The sequence below is a fragment of the Octodon degus genome, unplaced genomic scaffold (assembly GCF_000260255.1).
Source record: "Octodon degus isolate 3935 unplaced genomic scaffold, OctDeg1.0 scaffold00035, whole genome shotgun sequence".
Lineage (NCBI taxonomy): Eukaryota > Metazoa > Chordata > Mammalia > Rodentia > Octodontidae > Octodon > Octodon degus.
This window is the reverse complement of record NW_004524611.1, coordinates 1,245,080-1,262,519: the sequence shown is the minus strand read 5'-3', so window position 1 is coordinate 1,262,519 and position 17,440 is coordinate 1,245,080. Positions and strand designations below refer to the sequence as shown.

Here is a 17,440-nt window from a genome sequence, read left to right as displayed (position 1 = left end):
GTTCCTACAGTGCATATGTGTGTTGTTTCCTGTACAACTGCACAGATGTGCAAGGTTTTGTGCACAAGCACACAGACACAGATTAGAAACTGTGACAAAGGACAAATGAAACCAGAGGGGGCCAAGCGAGTCCATCACCTCGACCGTGGGGGCCAGGGGCAGGAAGCCTTGCTAAATTACATGCTTTTTGGTACATAGCATGTTTTGTCTACAGCTGCTGGAAGATACAAAAATGAAACAAATCTTGCTTATTCCCATCAATCTAGTGACACTTCAACTTGTGGTACAGAATGAAGATGTGTAATTCCATTATTAGAGATTTAAAAACTTTTCAAAACCATCTATTAGTGGAGTTTGGTGGCACAAGCCCATAGTCCCAACATTCCTGGAGGCTGAGGCAGGAGGACTGCAGGTTCAAGTCCAGCTCAAGCAATTTGACAAGCCCTTGCCTCCAAGCAAAATTTAAAAAAGGGCTGAGGATGTAGCTCAGTGCCACACAAGAAAAGAGACCCCCCACCCCAGTATTTTGTGTTCATGATCCTTAACTCAGTCTTCACGCAGTGTGTGTCCATCACTGAACCCAAGAGTCCTAGGCGAGCCCCACGTCCAGGGAGTCCGGGGCTTAGCACACCTGAGCGGCCTCACACTGTCTTCCCACACAGGCTGTGATGCAGAGGCCAGAACAAGTTGGGTTTACACAAAGGGGTGGCCCCGGCTCTTCATGTGCCTAGGAGAAGCTTGAGCAGCAAGGAGCGTGACCGGGGAAGGTGGCCAGGGACTGATCCGGCCAGCAGCCAACGCTGCACAAAGGGCGAGGGGCATGGGTTCCTGCTTCTGTCAGGGCCAGCTCATCTCTCACAGACACTGCCTCTATCTCGGATTGGGCAGCATTTCCCACCCCTGCCCATGAATTGTTGGCAGCCTGACCATGTGACATTTTCCAACTGCCAGCCTTACACTGAGCCCTAGCATGGAGGTTAGGGTCACAGGGTCCCCACAACACTCATGGTGTCCTGCTGGGTCCGAAGCCGCTGCTGAAGGAAGAAGCCATGCCAGAGTCCAGCAAAGACAATCCACCTGGGGGGACCTGCACTGCATCGCCGAGCTTCGGGGGTCAAGCAAGCTTTCCAGGGAGATTCACTCTGTAACAGTGGCCCCTGAATGCTGCAGGAGAACACAGGGCACACACTGGCCTTCCACCGTGGCTGGGGCGCAGGACTGGAGTTTCCTCCCACTCTCCTCCATGAAAGGCCTGGCAGATTTACCAACCAAGAAACAAAGCATCCAGCCAGAGTCTGAGGGGGCTTTTAGCATCCCCTTCCCTTTTTTTAAAACTGAATACAGGTGGTTCTTACCTTCCCAGTCGACTCACCTTCCTTCGCTGCAATAAAAACATACTATTTTCTTAAAGAGGGGGAAAAGGATAAAAATAAACAAGGGTGTCATGATATATTTGAATCACCCAAGCCCAGTGAGAGCTGTTCAGTACAAGGGTTACCAGTGATGTGCTGATGCTGGTAGGAAGCGAGGTCTAAAGCCCAGAGCGCTCAGGAAACCTGGGCCTCACTGCATTTGGGATCTGCATCTTGGTTTTCACCGAAGCTTTTGGAAGCTTCCCGTTCTGCCCTGGTGATGAATGGGAAGAAAGCTACTCTTCCACTCTTTCCTCGTTCCTTAAGTATGGATGATACGCAGTAAAACACACGTGCGCGCGCACACACACACACACACAGATCAGAGGCCAAGGCGAGCGTGCGTGGGTCACATCTGGAAAGGGGGCTTTGTCACTGGTCATGTGACCAAAGGCACTGAACCTGCGGAAGCCTCCACCTCCGCTGGCCTTGGGGCAGACACAATCCTGTCACCACTGCAAGAGCGTTGCTTTGTTACGAGAGCCTGTGTGTGGAAATGTTTTGAATCCAGGTACGTAAGCTGTGAACGCTGTGAACACTGTATCACACCATGGATCCAAATTAACATGAAAACTGTGAATATCAGCAGCTGATAAGGCTCCCAAAACACAGATGCGCTGTGTAATAGCAGATCCTAGAGGCTGCCACGCCGGAACGCCAGGCGGCATGCACGCGGGACTGCTCAGGTTTCTTCATCTATGGAATGGAGAGCATTTAGTGAAAATCTAAAGATTGAGGATCTTCGAGTGAAAAAGTTCAAAGTGCTGATGCAGTGAGACAGCAACCCTCGCTACAAGGAGGACTGCGGTCAGGAACTGCAGCAGTGTCACTGCCCATCGTCAGTGGGCTCTTCAACGGAGAAAGGCTAAGCGTGTAGGACAGCTCAAGCCGCGGAGCCGTGCGCTGCTGCAGTGTCGTACCTTTCACCCTGGCATCTGGCGCGGGCCTGGCCCTACCAGGGAACTTCACACCATGAACCTGCATGCACGCCGGGCAGCCCGAGGGTGGCTGGACCTGTGCGTCCCTCCTCGGGAACCAGGAGCCCTGCTATCTTCTCTGAATATGGCGCATGGCCTCGCAGAGAAAAGAAAGCTGCTCTCTCCTGCTGCACAGCAAGCCAGGGTTCTAGGCTGCTCCAGAAACGGGGAGCTTTGTGAAATGCTGCTGCTTCGCACAAGAGAAAAAATTAATGTGTCTGATTCCTATAGAGTCTAACTGATTACCGCAGTGCCGGGCGGGCACGGAATCTGCTTGGCAGGTCACACGTCCAGCTCCTGGTGGCCTGTCACACAGATAAGCAGGGGCTGGCAAAGACCAGCCGTCCATGTCGCAGCACCTGTCACCACAAGTGGATGCGGGCCACGGCCATGCCTCCCTGTTAGCTACGCTGATGGGTTCTGCTGAATCTGGTCCTCTTGCTACACACCTGTAGCCTGTTTCTGCTGGAATTTGGTACGTTTTTGGCTCTGTGGTTGCTGCTTCTCAGACGAGCAGTGCTGCGAGGAGAGCCCCTTCCTGCGTCCTCGTGCTGGTGCTGAGGGCGGTGCTGCCTCTTCCTCCTGCGTGACGGCTGCTGCTCACGAGGACGCTCGGCACGGTGACTGCCACGGCCTTCCACCACCTCTTGTCTGGACCACGAATCCTGGTCTCCCCCAGTGCTTACGTAAACTTCACCTTGTCTGTCTAAGCTTTCGCTCCTTAGTGATGTGGGCTCAAATGATGGCTACTTGTTGGGTAAGTCTTTCATTTCGGTGAGAGAGACAGAGACACAGAAAAGCAGAGACAGACCCAGAGAAAGGGGCTTTCTAACCTCTTTCCTCGTGAGTTATTTCTGTGACTTTCTGGTTTCTGACCAACACTGATTAAAAAACAAACTGCGGAACGCAGCACTGACTGCTCTGTGCAGCTCGGGCTCCTACTTACGGCCATGCCAGTGTCGGCCCGGCCGTCCCGGACGCGCCAAGCACTGTTCCCACCGTCCTCTGCCAGATGACAGTCCCACTAATTAAAAATACCAATAGATTCTTTTGCTTACTTGCAGCAGTAACGTTTTTTAAAAAATGTTGGGAGAGAAACAAGAAGATCTGCTCCAGTTCGTGTGTCCTGGTGCCGCCGCGGAGGCTAGTCTCAGCCAATGGCCGCTATGCCTATTTGCTGAACCAGGATCTTCACCTGCCGGTGCTGTCCCCTCTGTGAGCCTCAGGGCGCTGGGGTGAGCAGCGCATGGTGCCGGGGCCATCTGTCCCCAACTGTAAGGGTTGTGGAGCCGGGGGCAGTGGGCAGATGTGGTGGCTGTGCCGCGGGCACACCCAGCAGCGCAGGCCTCTGGACAGCTTGCACCAAGTGGACCCATCACGGGTTCTTTTCACAAGGGCAGGGAAGCACAGATGAGAAACACGGACAGGGCTGCTGTTTATCCCTCCTGCAGCGCCCCCAGGGAGTGCCTGTGAGGGTGTCTGGGGAGGAAGCCCGGGAAGGGTGGGCAGGAGCCCGGGGCGGGTGCCAGGCGCTGGGAACACACAGCGGGCCTGGGCCAGCCCCTCGCTCAGCTAGTGGCTGTCGGGGGCCAGGTGGCCCTACAGGCCTGTTAGGGTTCACACATTTCACCCTTGGTTTCACCAGGTGGGCTGAGTGTCCCAGCACTGTCAATGACGACATGGCACATGCTAGGCAAGTGGAGAAAAGACAGTAAGAAAACTGTGACTTCACCATGATTTATAATAAAGTTCTGTTCTTCCCCAAAACAGATCCACAGGTCAAGGAAGGCTGGATAGGTCAAGACTGCCCACCCAGAATTCACATAACAAGTCTTTGCTACCTAGAAAGAAATAGGAGCCTCAAACAGATCTCTGCAAAGTGTGCATTTATATGCAAATTCCAAGGAACACAAATTTTGGTTGTAGAAATGAGTCTTTTTATCCCAAAAGGTGGAGAGGGGCAGCAGCATCTGGGCAGGACAGCAGAGCCTGAGGGCGCTGGGTCAGGAGGCGCCTTGTCACAGGTGCTTGTGGGCGGGGAAGGAGGCACAGCAGTACACTGTGGAGGAGGAGGAGGAGGAGACAAGGTGAGCCAGAGCGGGCGTGGCCTGTCCTAAGGGCGGCCCTAGAGAGCCAGAGTGCAAGGCCTTGTCCTGCCTGCTTTTGCTCTGCTTCTAGACCTGCTGGTGAAAGGGTCTGTGGGTCGCACATGGGGAGTCTACCTCCTGCCAGAACTGTGCGATGGTCCAAAACCTTAAAGTCCCACAAGCAGAGTCATCCACTGCCAGGGATAAGAATCCGGGACTCCCTCTGGAGAGGAAGTCCAGGGACAGGCAGAACTCTGAGCGGGAGCAGGAGACGCTGCCTCTCGCCACCCACACCTTCAGGCCAGTGACCGGCCTCGCTGCTGGGGTGCAGGCAGGGCCTCCGTGTACATGCAGGGGTGCAGATGGCTTTACTGAGGTAGAGACAGACACAAGAGGACGTGGAGACCGAGGTCTCAAGCACAGCCCCCTTGATTCTGCAGCTTCCTGTGGTATGGCGGCCCCTGAAATGCGGGGCGCCACATGCTAGTGGCTCTGAGTCCCCAGCTCCCCTGGGGAGGAGTTCCCTCAGTCTGCAGCGCACAAGCAGACCCCTGAGACACAGTAGACTGTCGTCAGTCAGGGAATCTTGGAACACAAACCCTATTTACTTCTCAACTAGGGAGTGAAGTACTTGTACTTAACAGAAATTTGGAACCATTAAAAAAAATTAATCAAGATGCCCATGCCTTGTTTCTGGGAAGACCTAAGTTTACATGAACCCAGAAAACATTCCTCAAAATTCAATAAATTAAAATAAGTAAGTAAATAAAAGAATCTTATGCCTAACTTGACTTCACACTATCAATTAAAACTTCAAGAGATACAGGCTGGAGTAATTATTTGTGTCATCTTAAGGCTCAACTGACGTAGGAAATCAGAGACAGCCGTGTCCTCAGTTTAACTAAACACTTCTGCTTTCCAGCATTTCTATTTCTATGTGTTAGTTGTCTGCAGTGAAGTGCTGGTAAGTAGGGCGCAGCCCTCTGGAAACCAAAGGTATGAGTAGAAAAAGGTTTACTGACGTAAAAGACAGGAAGCACAGGATTATACGTAATAAGAAAACACAATCTTGCTTGAATAAATTGCATGCTATTTAGACAGCGATTCGCCCAGAATGTTTTCGCTAATCTCTGCCTGACTCTTCAGTCTGGAGAGCCCGTCATGACTACTGGAACCAAGAGCAGTCCTGGCTCGAGTGTGGGCTGCCAAACTCACGTGTGATGATGAGTCAGATGAAAACAGAGCCAGGAGGACACGCATCAGCATCCTACGCATTTGCCGCTCCTTAAAGACTCTGGGGGAATCGATAATTGGATTTTGAAAATGGGAGAGCAGTTCTTCAACTGGGGACATCACAGTGCCCTGGCTGCCGACATGACGCGCTGTGAACACAGCTCATCTACATCGTGGACACTTCACAGACTCTCTCTTATATATGGATGATTAAAAAATAATACATTTAGCTTCGCTGTAGAAACTGTGCCCATTCCCAGACTGTAAATACTTCATGAGTGATTTCTAGCTATGCTTGGCAGTGGCTGAAGAGAGTATGGTGCTAACAGGTCTACACTGTGACCGGCCTACACCGTAACAGGTCTACACCATGACCGGCCTACACCGTAACAGGTCTACGCTATGACAGGTCTACACCGTAACAGGTCTACACTGTAAACTATACTGTTATGGGTCTACACTATCACCAGTCTACACTGTAACAGGTATACACTGTGACCGGCCTACACTGTAACAGGTCTACGCTGTAAACTATACTGTGATGGGTCTGCACTATAACCAGTCTACACTGTAACAGGTCTACACTGTAAACTACACTGTGATGGGTCTACACTATAACCAGCCTACACTGTAACAGGTCTACACTGTAACCAGACTACACTGTAAAAGGTCTATGCTGCAAACTACACTGTAACCGGCCTATACTATAACAGGTCTACACTGCAAACTACACTGTAATGGGTCTACACTGTAACAAGTCTACACTGCAAACTACACTGTGATGGGTCTACACTGTTAACAGGTCTATGCTGTACCGGGACTAAGTGTAACAGGTCTACACTGTAACAGGTCTATAGTATAATAGGTCTACACTGTAACAGGTCTATGCTGTACCAAAACTAAGTGTAACAGGTCTACACTGTAACAGGACTACTCTGTTACACAATCTTTTCACGGATACAGAGCCTGGAACTGGATAGCTCCACTGCATGTGCATAAGGGGAAGGGCAGGGACATGATGAAATGTAATATAATTAGGAAGTGATGAAGTTTTAGTAGCTGCTGGCTTTGTTTTTAATATTATTTATTTAACTGTAAGTTTATAGAATTGCCTTTTCCGTATGGTCCTGCTTAACAGTTGGCATGTAAGATTCCTGAAAAGCTTGCAGCTCGCTCTCGAAGGTTGGCGGGCACCAGCCTGTTCCAGGGCATCCTTACTGCACTCTTTGATTCCCGTTCAGGTCACAGCATCGGTCAGTAAAGGGCTGAGGATAATCAGTGGAAAGAAACAAGCTCTGCAGGCTCCCCCACCCCGCTGCGACACACAGGTTGATCGCAGCGCTCCTAGCTTCTCTTCTACGCTGCATCCGGTTGACAGGTGGAGGCGATGGCATCCAAGGCACCGAGGTGGCAGGTTACACACTCAGCTCCACCTCCTCTGATGCCTTCCTTTCTGAGTAGGGACAGACTCTACCCCCACAGGCCACGGCTTCCTGCCATTGCATGGGGAGGGCCACCTGCTCAGCCTCATGCTGCCTTTCCCAGGGCAGCAGGGGCAGCTGCGTGGTGGCTCCCAGGCCACAGGCAGGAAAGGGGGCAGAGGGGACAGGGTTCTCCCTGGGCTGGCCCTGCTCTCCACTCCTCTGGGCACCAATTCGGGACCTTTCAGCGGGAAGTAATGTAACGGCTGTCAATGCTCATGCTGAGGGCAGGAGAAAGTGGTGCTTTTCGTTCACACCTTCACAATCCCTTGCCAATTCCCTGCTGAGTACACCGCCATGGGGAGATTTACTCGCTCCATCTTGGTATTGGCAAGCAAGTAAGAAAATGTGTCTACTCAAGAGGTAGTTCAGCTTTAAGAATTTAAAGCAAATTGAAGAGGTGCCACTGGAGCACCATCTACATTGATTTTTAAGTCCCCGTGGGCTTCTAATTGGAATAAGTAATTAATAACTTAATAGCCGAGTTCTAAACTCCCGTAAATCTTGCGAGCAGACAATCTGATGCAGCTAATGGGAAAGGTTTGTCATCGTGGTTCACAGTGAAATTTCAGCTACCAGCAAGCAAGGATTAGGGGCAGCAGCTGGTTAGACCCGTCGGGTCAAGGCCGACTCGCACACTTCTCGGGTTAGCCGCGCATGGACAGCATGCCTGCACACAGTTAGGTGGCCCAAGGTTAGCAGGGAAGCCTATGAAGAAGCAGCTAGAGGATGAACGAACAGCGGAAAACCGTGACTCAGGCAAAGCCGCCCCACACAGCGCCACAGCCGCGTCAGGAGCCCTGCGCCCACAGCTCTGAGAGGCAGCGTCATCACACTTCTCACACATGCGAGGAAAGCACTCGGCAGGCCAGGGGCTGCAAGCTCCCCTGGACATGAAGAGCTGGGGCATGGACCACGCGGACGGGACCTCAGTACAGAACCAGGGCGCGTCCCCAGCCTCGCACCCCGAGCCACCTCTGAGCTGCACTGTGCTTACTGCAGACCTCCTAGGAAGGCCTGAAGTGAGGCTTTCTATAGCTGACGTGGCTGCGGGGGGCCAAGATGCCTGTATCTCCTCAGGGGCGCACGCTGCTCACCTCTGCCAAGGTTCCAGAACCCTGACCTTTCATCTTTGCGTGCCACGGGGCGCACAGTGGCTCCCCCTGCCCATGGGGACTATGCTCTGAGGCCTTTGGGGGCACCTGAAACCACAGGCAGCAGAGCCCAGAAATCCACCTTCATTCTCTCTCACAGACCATGGCCACCTCGGTGTCTGAGGGTTTCCTTGGTGAGAATTTTCCCTTTTCAGTTAGAGGAAGCACATGGGCCTTGCTGGTGCCTCTGCACCTCCACATCGGGCTGTGATTAAGGACAGCCAGGCATCTTGCACTGCAGAGGGCCCCAGAATGGTCGCCCTGAAGGAGACAGTTCACCTCCACTGAGAGTCACCTTCGCCCCATTCCCTGTGCCGACACACACGGAGCTGGCCAGAGGAATGCTCTGCCCCGTCAGCTGGCTTCAGGCAACACAAACGGGTTGGACCTGTGCAGCCTTGGACCCAGAGACAGGTCTGGTGCAGTCCTGCCTACAGCTCCCTCCTAGTAGGTCTGAGCTAGGCTGAGACACCAGCTGTCCATGGGCTTGGTGGAGCTTCACGAAGCAGGCAGTGCAGCCCCCAAGTGAACAAGGCCAGCATCAGCGCTGAGGCAGCTGACCCAAAAGACAGGCTCCTCCCTCACACCGTGCGGTGCAGACTGTGCCGCCCCTCGAGGCTGCTGGGGCTGGAGCCAGGGCTCCTTCCACACACCTTTCTCTGCAGGCCTCTGGGCGCCCTGGCTCCCACCTGGCCCAGCCCTCAGCACGCACACACCGCCGCCATTCTCAGTCTCTCCTCCCCAAGCCGCTGCCTCTTCACAGACGCATACAGCAACACGGTTCAGCCTGGGCTAGCCACTCTTCCACCCAGCCTCAGCACCCCACAACTACAGATGTCTCTCTTTTTTCTTGCCATGGGTTACACTAGAAGTGGTAGATGGGAATTTACAAGAATGCCAGTAAATTGTCCCTGGGATTTCTTACAAATACAAATTTCTCCTGACCAAGATGAGGTCCGGACAGGCTCCCATACTCTACCAGCCAGATCCGTCCTGCCCAGCCCAGGAGCTAATCGCACCCAGGGCAGGCACTGCGGGCTGCGTTGGCAGCACGCACCGTCCACCCTGCCCAGGCAACAGTGCTCTGGTGCGCATGGCAACTCCCGGTCCTGGGAGGGCAGGGCCTCATCCGCTGGCCTGGCCGCTCCTGGGGACCCTCCCGCGCTGGGGTCAGTGAGACACAGGAGGAGCTTCTTTCAGGTTCTGCCTGCGCCCAAGTGCTTAGACGGCATGGCACCCCTTCTCCCTGTGTGAATCCTGGTGCCTGCACACGATCTGACCAGCGACGGGTGAGCGTCACAGAGTTCACGACAGGCTGGCCGGGGTGGGCTGGTGGCAGTTGAGGTCATCCCAGCAAAGGCCTCAGGAACAAGCCAGGGTCAGAGTCCCTGAGCAGGACGGATGGGGGACCGAAAGGTCCTGCAGGGAGGCCTAGGCAGAGCGGCGCGCTGAGGAGGGTGGCGTCTGTCTCCTCAGCTCCCACGACTCTCCTCTACCAGCTTTTTAACTTCCACCTTATGAAGGTGACCTACGCCCTCCGGCCCGAAGAGAGTGTGCTTTCTTATCTTAACAGCCTGTGCAGTGGATGCATCTGACGTGGGAATCGCAGTAGAGGTGAGAACGCAAGCATGTCTCCCGGGAGATTTAAGCACAGTGGAACCAAGTGCAGTGCATGGACGGAGTGCGCCTGGGGTCGAGACCCCAGGCTGGGAAATCCCACGGTGTCACTTACGGCGGAGCATCTGCCTCAGTCTCCCCAGGTGGCAAAGCTGGGAGGGCATTCGAGGACCCTAGTCGACCACCCGACCCTCTCGGGTCCCCGTGGGTCCTCACCAGCAGCACAGGGCCTCTCGTCCAGAAGCCAGGGCAAGACAGCTGGCAGCTGCACAGCAAAGGCTCCGCAGAGCCGGGCACAGCCACGTCTGCCTGGACAGGGCCCGGAACCCGCTACGCCAAAGCCCCAGGTGGGGAGCTGGCTGGCCCATCCGGCCACCGAGGAGGGTATAGGCGAACTCCAAACCCGAACAGTAAATTTAGAGCAATGGGAGAGGGGTGGAGAGCCAAAGGAAGCCAAGCTACATCCTCAGCCCCCTCTTGTATTTAAATTTTCAGACAGAGTCTCATTAAGTTGTGAAATTGCCCAGCCTGGCTCCGACTTTCCTTCCTCCTGGCTGGGCCTGCCGCGGTGCTGGGGTGCTGGGGGAGGGGGACACCTGGCTCCCCTAACCGAAGTCTGCCTTCCTAGAGTCATCCAGCTGCCCCTCCAGGTGATCCAGCATTCTCAAAGGTGGGCAAGAGGTGTCTGTCGGGGAAGATGAGCCAAGCAGGTGGCTTGGCCTAGAGAAGGCGGACCAGTAATCCCAGTTATCTTCTCTGCACAGAAGCCGGGACAGCTACTCCATCTTTCCCAAGGGACAGCAAACATGAGATGGCCCAACCACAGAGAAGCACAGACTCCCCAGCAGGGCGCCGGGCACACGCTAATGGCTCCCCGTCACTGTCATGGCACTGGGCTTCTCGGGCAGCATCGTCACCCCAGTGAGACGCAGCCTGGGGTGCTGCTCACCTCACGTTACAAGGAAGCCGCGAGAGGGGCTGAGAGGACGGAAGGGCTTGTCATGGCCTGCGGAGCGGCCTGGGGCAAGTTTGGCTGAGTGTAGGAAGCCGCCGCCCATCAGGGGTGGGGGACGCTCTGTAAGGCCCTGATGAGTTCAAATGAAAGCCATCCTTAGGCACTGCACGACGCTCCCCTCACACAGCTGGGCAGAGGGACAGAGGGACAGAGGCCGAGCACAGAGTAATGCCAGCTGCTGCCAGACTCACAGCAGACCGTTTCCCCAAGTGCCTGCATGCAGTCTTGGGGTGGCTCAGCCGGTGACCATCACACCCCACAGATGTCCTGAGAGGGCAGCACCCGTGACTATCACCACCCAACAGGCCCTGGTGCCTGAAGCCTCAGCCAACAGTTGCAGTCCTGGGGGAGCCGATCCCTGGGAGCCTGCCTGCACGGGGTGCTCGCCCTGGAACCTGGGCTCACAACACTGCACAGGAGTGGGGAGGTACAGGGTCCACAGACAGGACAGGAAGTGCGGAGAGCCGGCCCCACACAGCCACGCCCAGAGGCTGACAGTCAGCACACAGCAGAGACGAGCGGCACCTACGTTTGGGTCTCAGCTCTGAGGCCTCGGAACCAGCACCTGCCCCGGGAGGGCTGAGGGGCTCCGCCTCGTCTGGGTCAGGAGGAGGGTAGGGCGGGGGTGGGGGCAGCACCAACTGGGGTGGGCCCCGAGCCGTGCCTCTCGGGGGCTTCTGTGGCACCTGCCGTCCAACACCTATGTGGAATCAATGGGGAGCGACGTCGGGTTAGGCCAGAGACTCCCCACTTCGGGGAAGGCACGCTCCATCACTTGCCGCACACCGACTCAGGCACTGCCCATGCCACATCCAACCATGTTCAGCAGCAAATTCAACCACGCCCAACACCAAGCCCAGCCACGCCTGACATCAAACCCAGCCACGTACAACACCCCAACCATGTACAACACCAAACCCAGCCATGTACAACACCAAATCCAATCACATCCAACATCAAATTCAACCATGCCAAACATCAAACCCAACCACACACCACATGAAACCCACCAAACCCAACACCAAATTCAGGCACACTCAACAGCAAACCCCACCATAGCTAACACCGCATCCAGCCACGCCTAGCACTGAACTCAACTTTGCCCTGCACCAAACTCAACACCTAAAATAGCACCAAGGCCAGCCTGACTGCACCAAACCCAGCCACACCAACACCTACACCAAATCGGCTTTTACCTGCCACCAAACCAGGCTGCCTGCGCCTTGGAGACCCCACCCTGCTGAGGCAATCCACACTTGCAGAACTCCGCCCCCAGGGTCTGGGAGCCTGCTGGCTGCAGGCCCCTGGCACACATGGGTGCCCAGAGGCTGGGGCTGAGATCTCCTCCCGAAGGCCCTCTGACCAGCCCTCTGAGGTAAACAAGCCACCTTCCTCATGTGAGTCTCGGCTCACGGCCTGGTACAAGCTGTTGGCTGCTGCTTCTCTGTACCTGTGGACCCACACGCCACGGTCTGGAATCTGCGTGCACATCATGTGCTGCCTTGGGGACAGCGCCCTGGCCTCGGTGCAGACCTGCGTAGGCTTCACACCTGCTAGATCCTGAGGGCTGCTCCTGCACTGGGCTGACAGTGCTGTGCGCGAAGCGCAGTTTCACGCGTGGGGTTTTCCACTGGCGGCATCACGGTGGTGCCCAGCAGGTTCCAGACCTTCCAGATTATGGATGCTCAACTGGCATGAGCCACCAGGGGCCTGAGATGCTTTTCAAATGCCAACTGCCTTTCAAAACTGCCTCCTGGGATGTTGCCTTAGGAATCGGTCCTTCTCCCATCAGACGCACACATCAGACGGCCACACATTCATCCTCCATCCGTCTCACCTTCCTGGTACCAGTGCTACCACCAGCTCCAAGCTCACACGACGCCCGTGAGACCCTGCTGGTGAGACAGGACGGGGCCTTACAGCCCCTGCTCCGCACAGCCACTCCGAGGCAGCGTTAGTGCGATGCTAGCTAAGGGCAGCGTTAGTGTGGTGCTGGCTAGCGTGCCGTGCAGAGGCACCAGGCATGCGATGTGAGCACGAGCACTCACCCACAGTGCTCCTCCGGTTCTCCTCCTTGTCCTCTCTGCGGCTGGGGACCGTGGGGCTGGGCGGTGGTGGCTGCGGCGCTGGAGGAGGTGCTGGTGCCCGCCGCTTCTTCCTCTGCAAGTCAGCCTGTGAGCCCAGAGACATCTAGGAAGCACAAGGAGAGAGACAGCGGGGTCAGGGGCTCTGTCAGAGATGTGTCCTTGGGGACACAGGCCTTCAGGAGTGGGACCCACGCTGTGCAGGTCCTATAACAAGCGGTGCCAGGGGCCAGTCGCCACGCTGGGTCCCAGGGGCAGACGGTGGAAAAGCAACACGAACCCAGTGCATCTCCCAAAGGGACAAGGGGATGTTCCCAGCATGGGACCTCATCTTTTCTAGGGACTCCAGGTAAGTCTGGACCCCTGGTACACTTCCCCAGAGCATAAGAGAGAAGTCAGCGCATGCCGTTAATTCCTACAAAAGGAGGAGAGGGGCTGCTGTGATTCGAGGTCAGAGAACAGTGCAGGGGGGTCGGCAGCTCGCCTGGCCCTGGCGTGGGCTGGCTTTCCTGCCCCTGCAGGCCTGCGTCCCAGAGCAGTGGGCCCTGACATGCCCGCCCCATGTAGAGCCGTCACTCGTCGACTCTGTGTATGGGACATCAGGTCGTTTGAGGCAGGCATTTTCCATCGAGAGCAGAAAGCCAGCTGGGCTCGAAGCCCGCCCTGCTTATATCCAGAGCCCTAGAGCCCATGCCTCCGGGATGGACGTGGAAGGTGGCTGGTATGGAGGTGCAGGGCTGCCCTGCTGCAGGCAGGTGGGCCTGGTGGAGGAGGCCAAAGGTCTGGCTTCTCCCTTGACTCCGATTCCTCGACGCCTTACCCGAGCCGCTCTCCCCTCTGCCAGAGCCCCTGCTGTGCCACACATCTGCCCTGGATCCCCTGACTGTGAACTGAAGCCTCCGAAGCTGCAAGCCCAGGTGTACGAGGACGCTGGGATTCTGGGGAAGGCCTCGCTACATTCGTAGGTTTCTCTGAGCAGCAGGGAAACTGCAAAGAGTAGCGGTTCTCTCAACTGTTCATCTTCCCACTTGTGTCTCCTCCGACCGCCATCTCCAGTGTTCTACAGTTTTCAGTGCATTCATCTTCCCCTTCCTTGAACAAACTTGCTAAAGCAAAAGGAAATGGACTCCACGCACTGCAGAGCTCCCTCCCAGCCAGAGAAGCAACAGAGAACAAGGGGAAGGGGACCGCAACCACCCAGCTCAATCCCAATCTGACCAAAGAACACTATGTGAAACACAAAAGAAATGTGAATGACTCACAAGTAGGAAACAACCCAGCTCAGCAATGGGAAAATGACTAACAGCATAGGAATGTACACTAAATCTGGTCAGCATCTCCGGTCATCAGGGACATGCAGTTACTGGCCTAGTGGCCAAGCTGTGGACAGTCTACACACCTGTCAATGGGTGAATGACAAAAAGAACTGTCATTATATAAAGGACATACAATTATCAAATATATGTTATATATGGTGGAATATTATATAGCCTTCACAAATGAGGGCAAATGCATCCTCCCCAACAACATGGGTAGAACTCAAGCCATCATGTGAGGTGACAAGCCAGGCACAGCGAGACAGAGCCTGTGTGACTCCTTCCGGGTGGACCCCACGCACACAGATCTGATGGGGCCAGGTCAGGAGTGGAGTCGTTCCTCTAATCCACCTACCTGGAAGGTAGAGGCAGAAGAACTGCAAGCTTGGGGCCACTGTAGGCAAAGTAGTGAGACCTTGTTTCAAAAGCTAAAGTAAAAAGGGTTGGGGACAGAACTCCACGGCAGAGCACATGCCTCGCCTGTGCAAGGCCCCCGGCTCAATCCCCAGTGCTGAAAAAGCCACCAGGAGAAATGAAAACCAGAGTGTGGAGGTGCTACGGACCAGAGGGGCAGGGAGAGGGATGGAGAGGGCGGCGTGGATCGAAGGGCCCCGGTTCCAGCGCGTTGGGGGGAGCACGGCTCCTCAGTGGCGTTGCGGGTGACCACAGCCGACAACACTGCAGCACTCTATGGCGTCCCCACCTACTCAGAGATAGCTTTCCAATCTTCTTTCCAAAAAAGTTGACGAAGGGGTGAGGCCACGCCCGAGCTGACCAGCTGGCGGGACCACTTTACTGTATCTCAAGCGTCACACGGTGGCATAAATACATGCAAGCGCTTATCAATTAAAGCGAACGGAAAATGCAGAAATGCAGGCCGCACCCACCACAGCCAGCCAAGCGGGCCGTCAGCTGGAGGCCTGCACGGCAAGATCGGCGCGAAGTCCGCAGCTTGCAGCGGAGGAGGCCTAAACAGCACTGGAAGCAGCCGGCCTGACAGCGCCCGCTGCACGGAGCGCGCGCACGCAGAAGCCGACCTGGAGAACGGGAGTCACAGGGTGCACAGCACTCTTATTTCTAGTGCGGAATTTAAAAGAATACTGGTGAAAAATAACTGTAAGTATCCAACTGTATTAATGGATACAAGATACAAAAGACGTCGTGTGTGGTGCCCACAACCAAGCAGCGAGAAACGCTTTCGTATGCCATTCAAGAGACACTGACTGCGAGTGAAGACGGACGGGACAGGGGGACGCTTCAGTGGCCCTTGGCGACAGCCGGGAAGACGCCTTCAGAAGGGCACACAAGGGCAGGAAAAGCATCGCATTCATCATTAAGACAGTCAGCGAAGCCCTACAGAGCAGACTAAGGGAGGGAGAACGCAGAGCGAGCACACGGCCTGCCAGCAGGGACAGCACCCACAGTCCTGTCCTCTCCCAACCAGGAGACGCTGGGCGGCCGGAGGACGGAAACGCAGAAGGCCACGGGCTTTGGCTCCCACCTGCCCTCCGCTAGGACTGCGCCCGGCCCCTGGATGCGCCATGGCTACTTCAGCATGCTGGGCTTGCCTGCTCTCGTGGTTTTCCGGCCCACAGTTCTCGCTCCCTTCTTAAAATACAGCAAGAAAGTCTGCTAAATGCTGTTATCTCTAACCGGCCAAAAGTAGACAGCAGGTCCTCATGCTGACAGGGTCACGGAGAAGGGTGCAGTTCCTGATTTCTAGCTTCCACTGGCTAAGGAAGGGGAGGTTTAATCTTCAACATGCGAACCTTTCCCTCAAAGGACACTTAATTCGGGGCTCGTGTGGGCCCCAGGGCTTTTCCAGTGCATCCCTGCTGGCTGACAGCGGTGCTCTGTGCCCTGCCTGGTATCTGTAATGACGGCCTGTTCTGGAAGATGTCTACACAGGTGGACAGCGATCAGAAGGCAGAAGGGAGACACTGCCGGTTTCCCACTGGGAAAAGCAGGCTGACTGCTGAGAGACAGGGCTGGCTTGCTCCTTGCGTGTGACCCGGAGCTGTGACCGGGGTGGGAGCCCCTGCCAAGGTGCACGCTCCTGCTGCCAAGTTAGCCAGTGTCCAACAAACGCTCCTGGGATACCACCCACCTTCATACCGCCTGTCCTCCTGAGATACAGCCACGCCCGGGACGTCAAGGTAGCCTGCTTGGGAAGCGTTGGCCAGGGCTGAGACCCCATAGGGCAGATGCCACCAGACAGCGACAGTGGCCTCCGAGGCTGCTGGGGTCTGAGGTCCCAGAGTTCAGGGGATGGATCTTCAGACTTCAGGAAAACATCACGGACATTTGGCAGCCAGAAAGATGCATCAAACCGCCACGGAGGAGGGGGCTCACCGGAACCTCATGTGACTATGTCAGAATCGCCAGAGAGTGTGACAGACTTCTCAAGCTCTGCTGCATAAAGAAGCTGAGGCAGAGGAAGATGACGCGACCAGGGCACAGGGAACGTGTGACAGCAAGCTGTGGTGAGCCTCTGCACAGAGGTCCCATCCACGCGAGCACAGTGCGCTCTGCACCAACCTCCACGCAAAGCACAGGTGAGCCGTGAAAGCTAAGAGAACTCCCACCCAAAACAGTGACACTCAGCCAGAAAGCGCAGTGGGCTGAGGAGAAGGAGCGGAAGGCTGCAGTTCGATGGGGTGAAGTTTCCTTCAGGCGAGATGGACAAGACCCAGCGACGCTCGGCACCCTGCACCGACGGCACAGCCACCCAGTGCACTGAGGGCTCCAAGAGGGAGGGCTCCTTGGAGGGGCTCTCGCTGCCGAAAGGAAGAGGCACCGTAAGCGGGATCCGTGCCTCCGAACTGGCCTTCGGGAAAGCAGGACAAGCTTCGATTTTCGTCAAGGGCCTCTTCCCCCATTCAACAGTGGTGCTGATAACATTCTCGTTTTGACCACAGTAAGGAAAAGTGTTCTAAATGCCTTGAAAATCCACGGTTTTTTTAGTGCTAGGAGTAGCAGTTATGGTGATTATTGCTTACCTGGTGCATGTGTGCGTGCACGTGTCTGTGTGTATGAAGTTCTTCCATCCTTACATGGTGCATGC

General features: G+C 55.5%; 2 protein-coding genes across 2 annotated transcripts in view; both read right to left on the bottom strand.

The window, feature by feature from the left end:
• LOC111816580 (protein cordon-bleu-like) overlaps positions 1–12,430 on the bottom strand; it is a 54,829-nt gene extending 42,399 nt beyond the window's left edge. Inside the window, exons 1-2 of the mRNA XM_023714323.1 lie at positions 12,173–12,430; positions 11,506–11,676 (exon numbers count right to left, since the gene is read on the bottom strand). The gene's annotated coding sequence lies outside the window, so the exon portion shown is untranslated. The remainder of the gene's footprint in view (positions 1–11,505; positions 11,677–12,172) is intronic.
• Positions 4,261–17,440, bottom strand: part of LOC101570637 (protein cordon-bleu) — a 111,165-nt gene continuing 97,985 nt past the window's right edge. Inside the window, exons 7-8 of the mRNA XM_023714324.1 lie at positions 13,025–13,166; positions 4,261–4,448 (exon numbers count right to left, since the gene is read on the bottom strand). Coding sequence (XP_023570092.1) covers positions 4,408–4,448; positions 13,025–13,166 — 183 coding nt within the window. The 3' untranslated portion in view covers positions 4,261–4,407. The remainder of the gene's footprint in view (positions 4,449–13,024; positions 13,167–17,440) is intronic.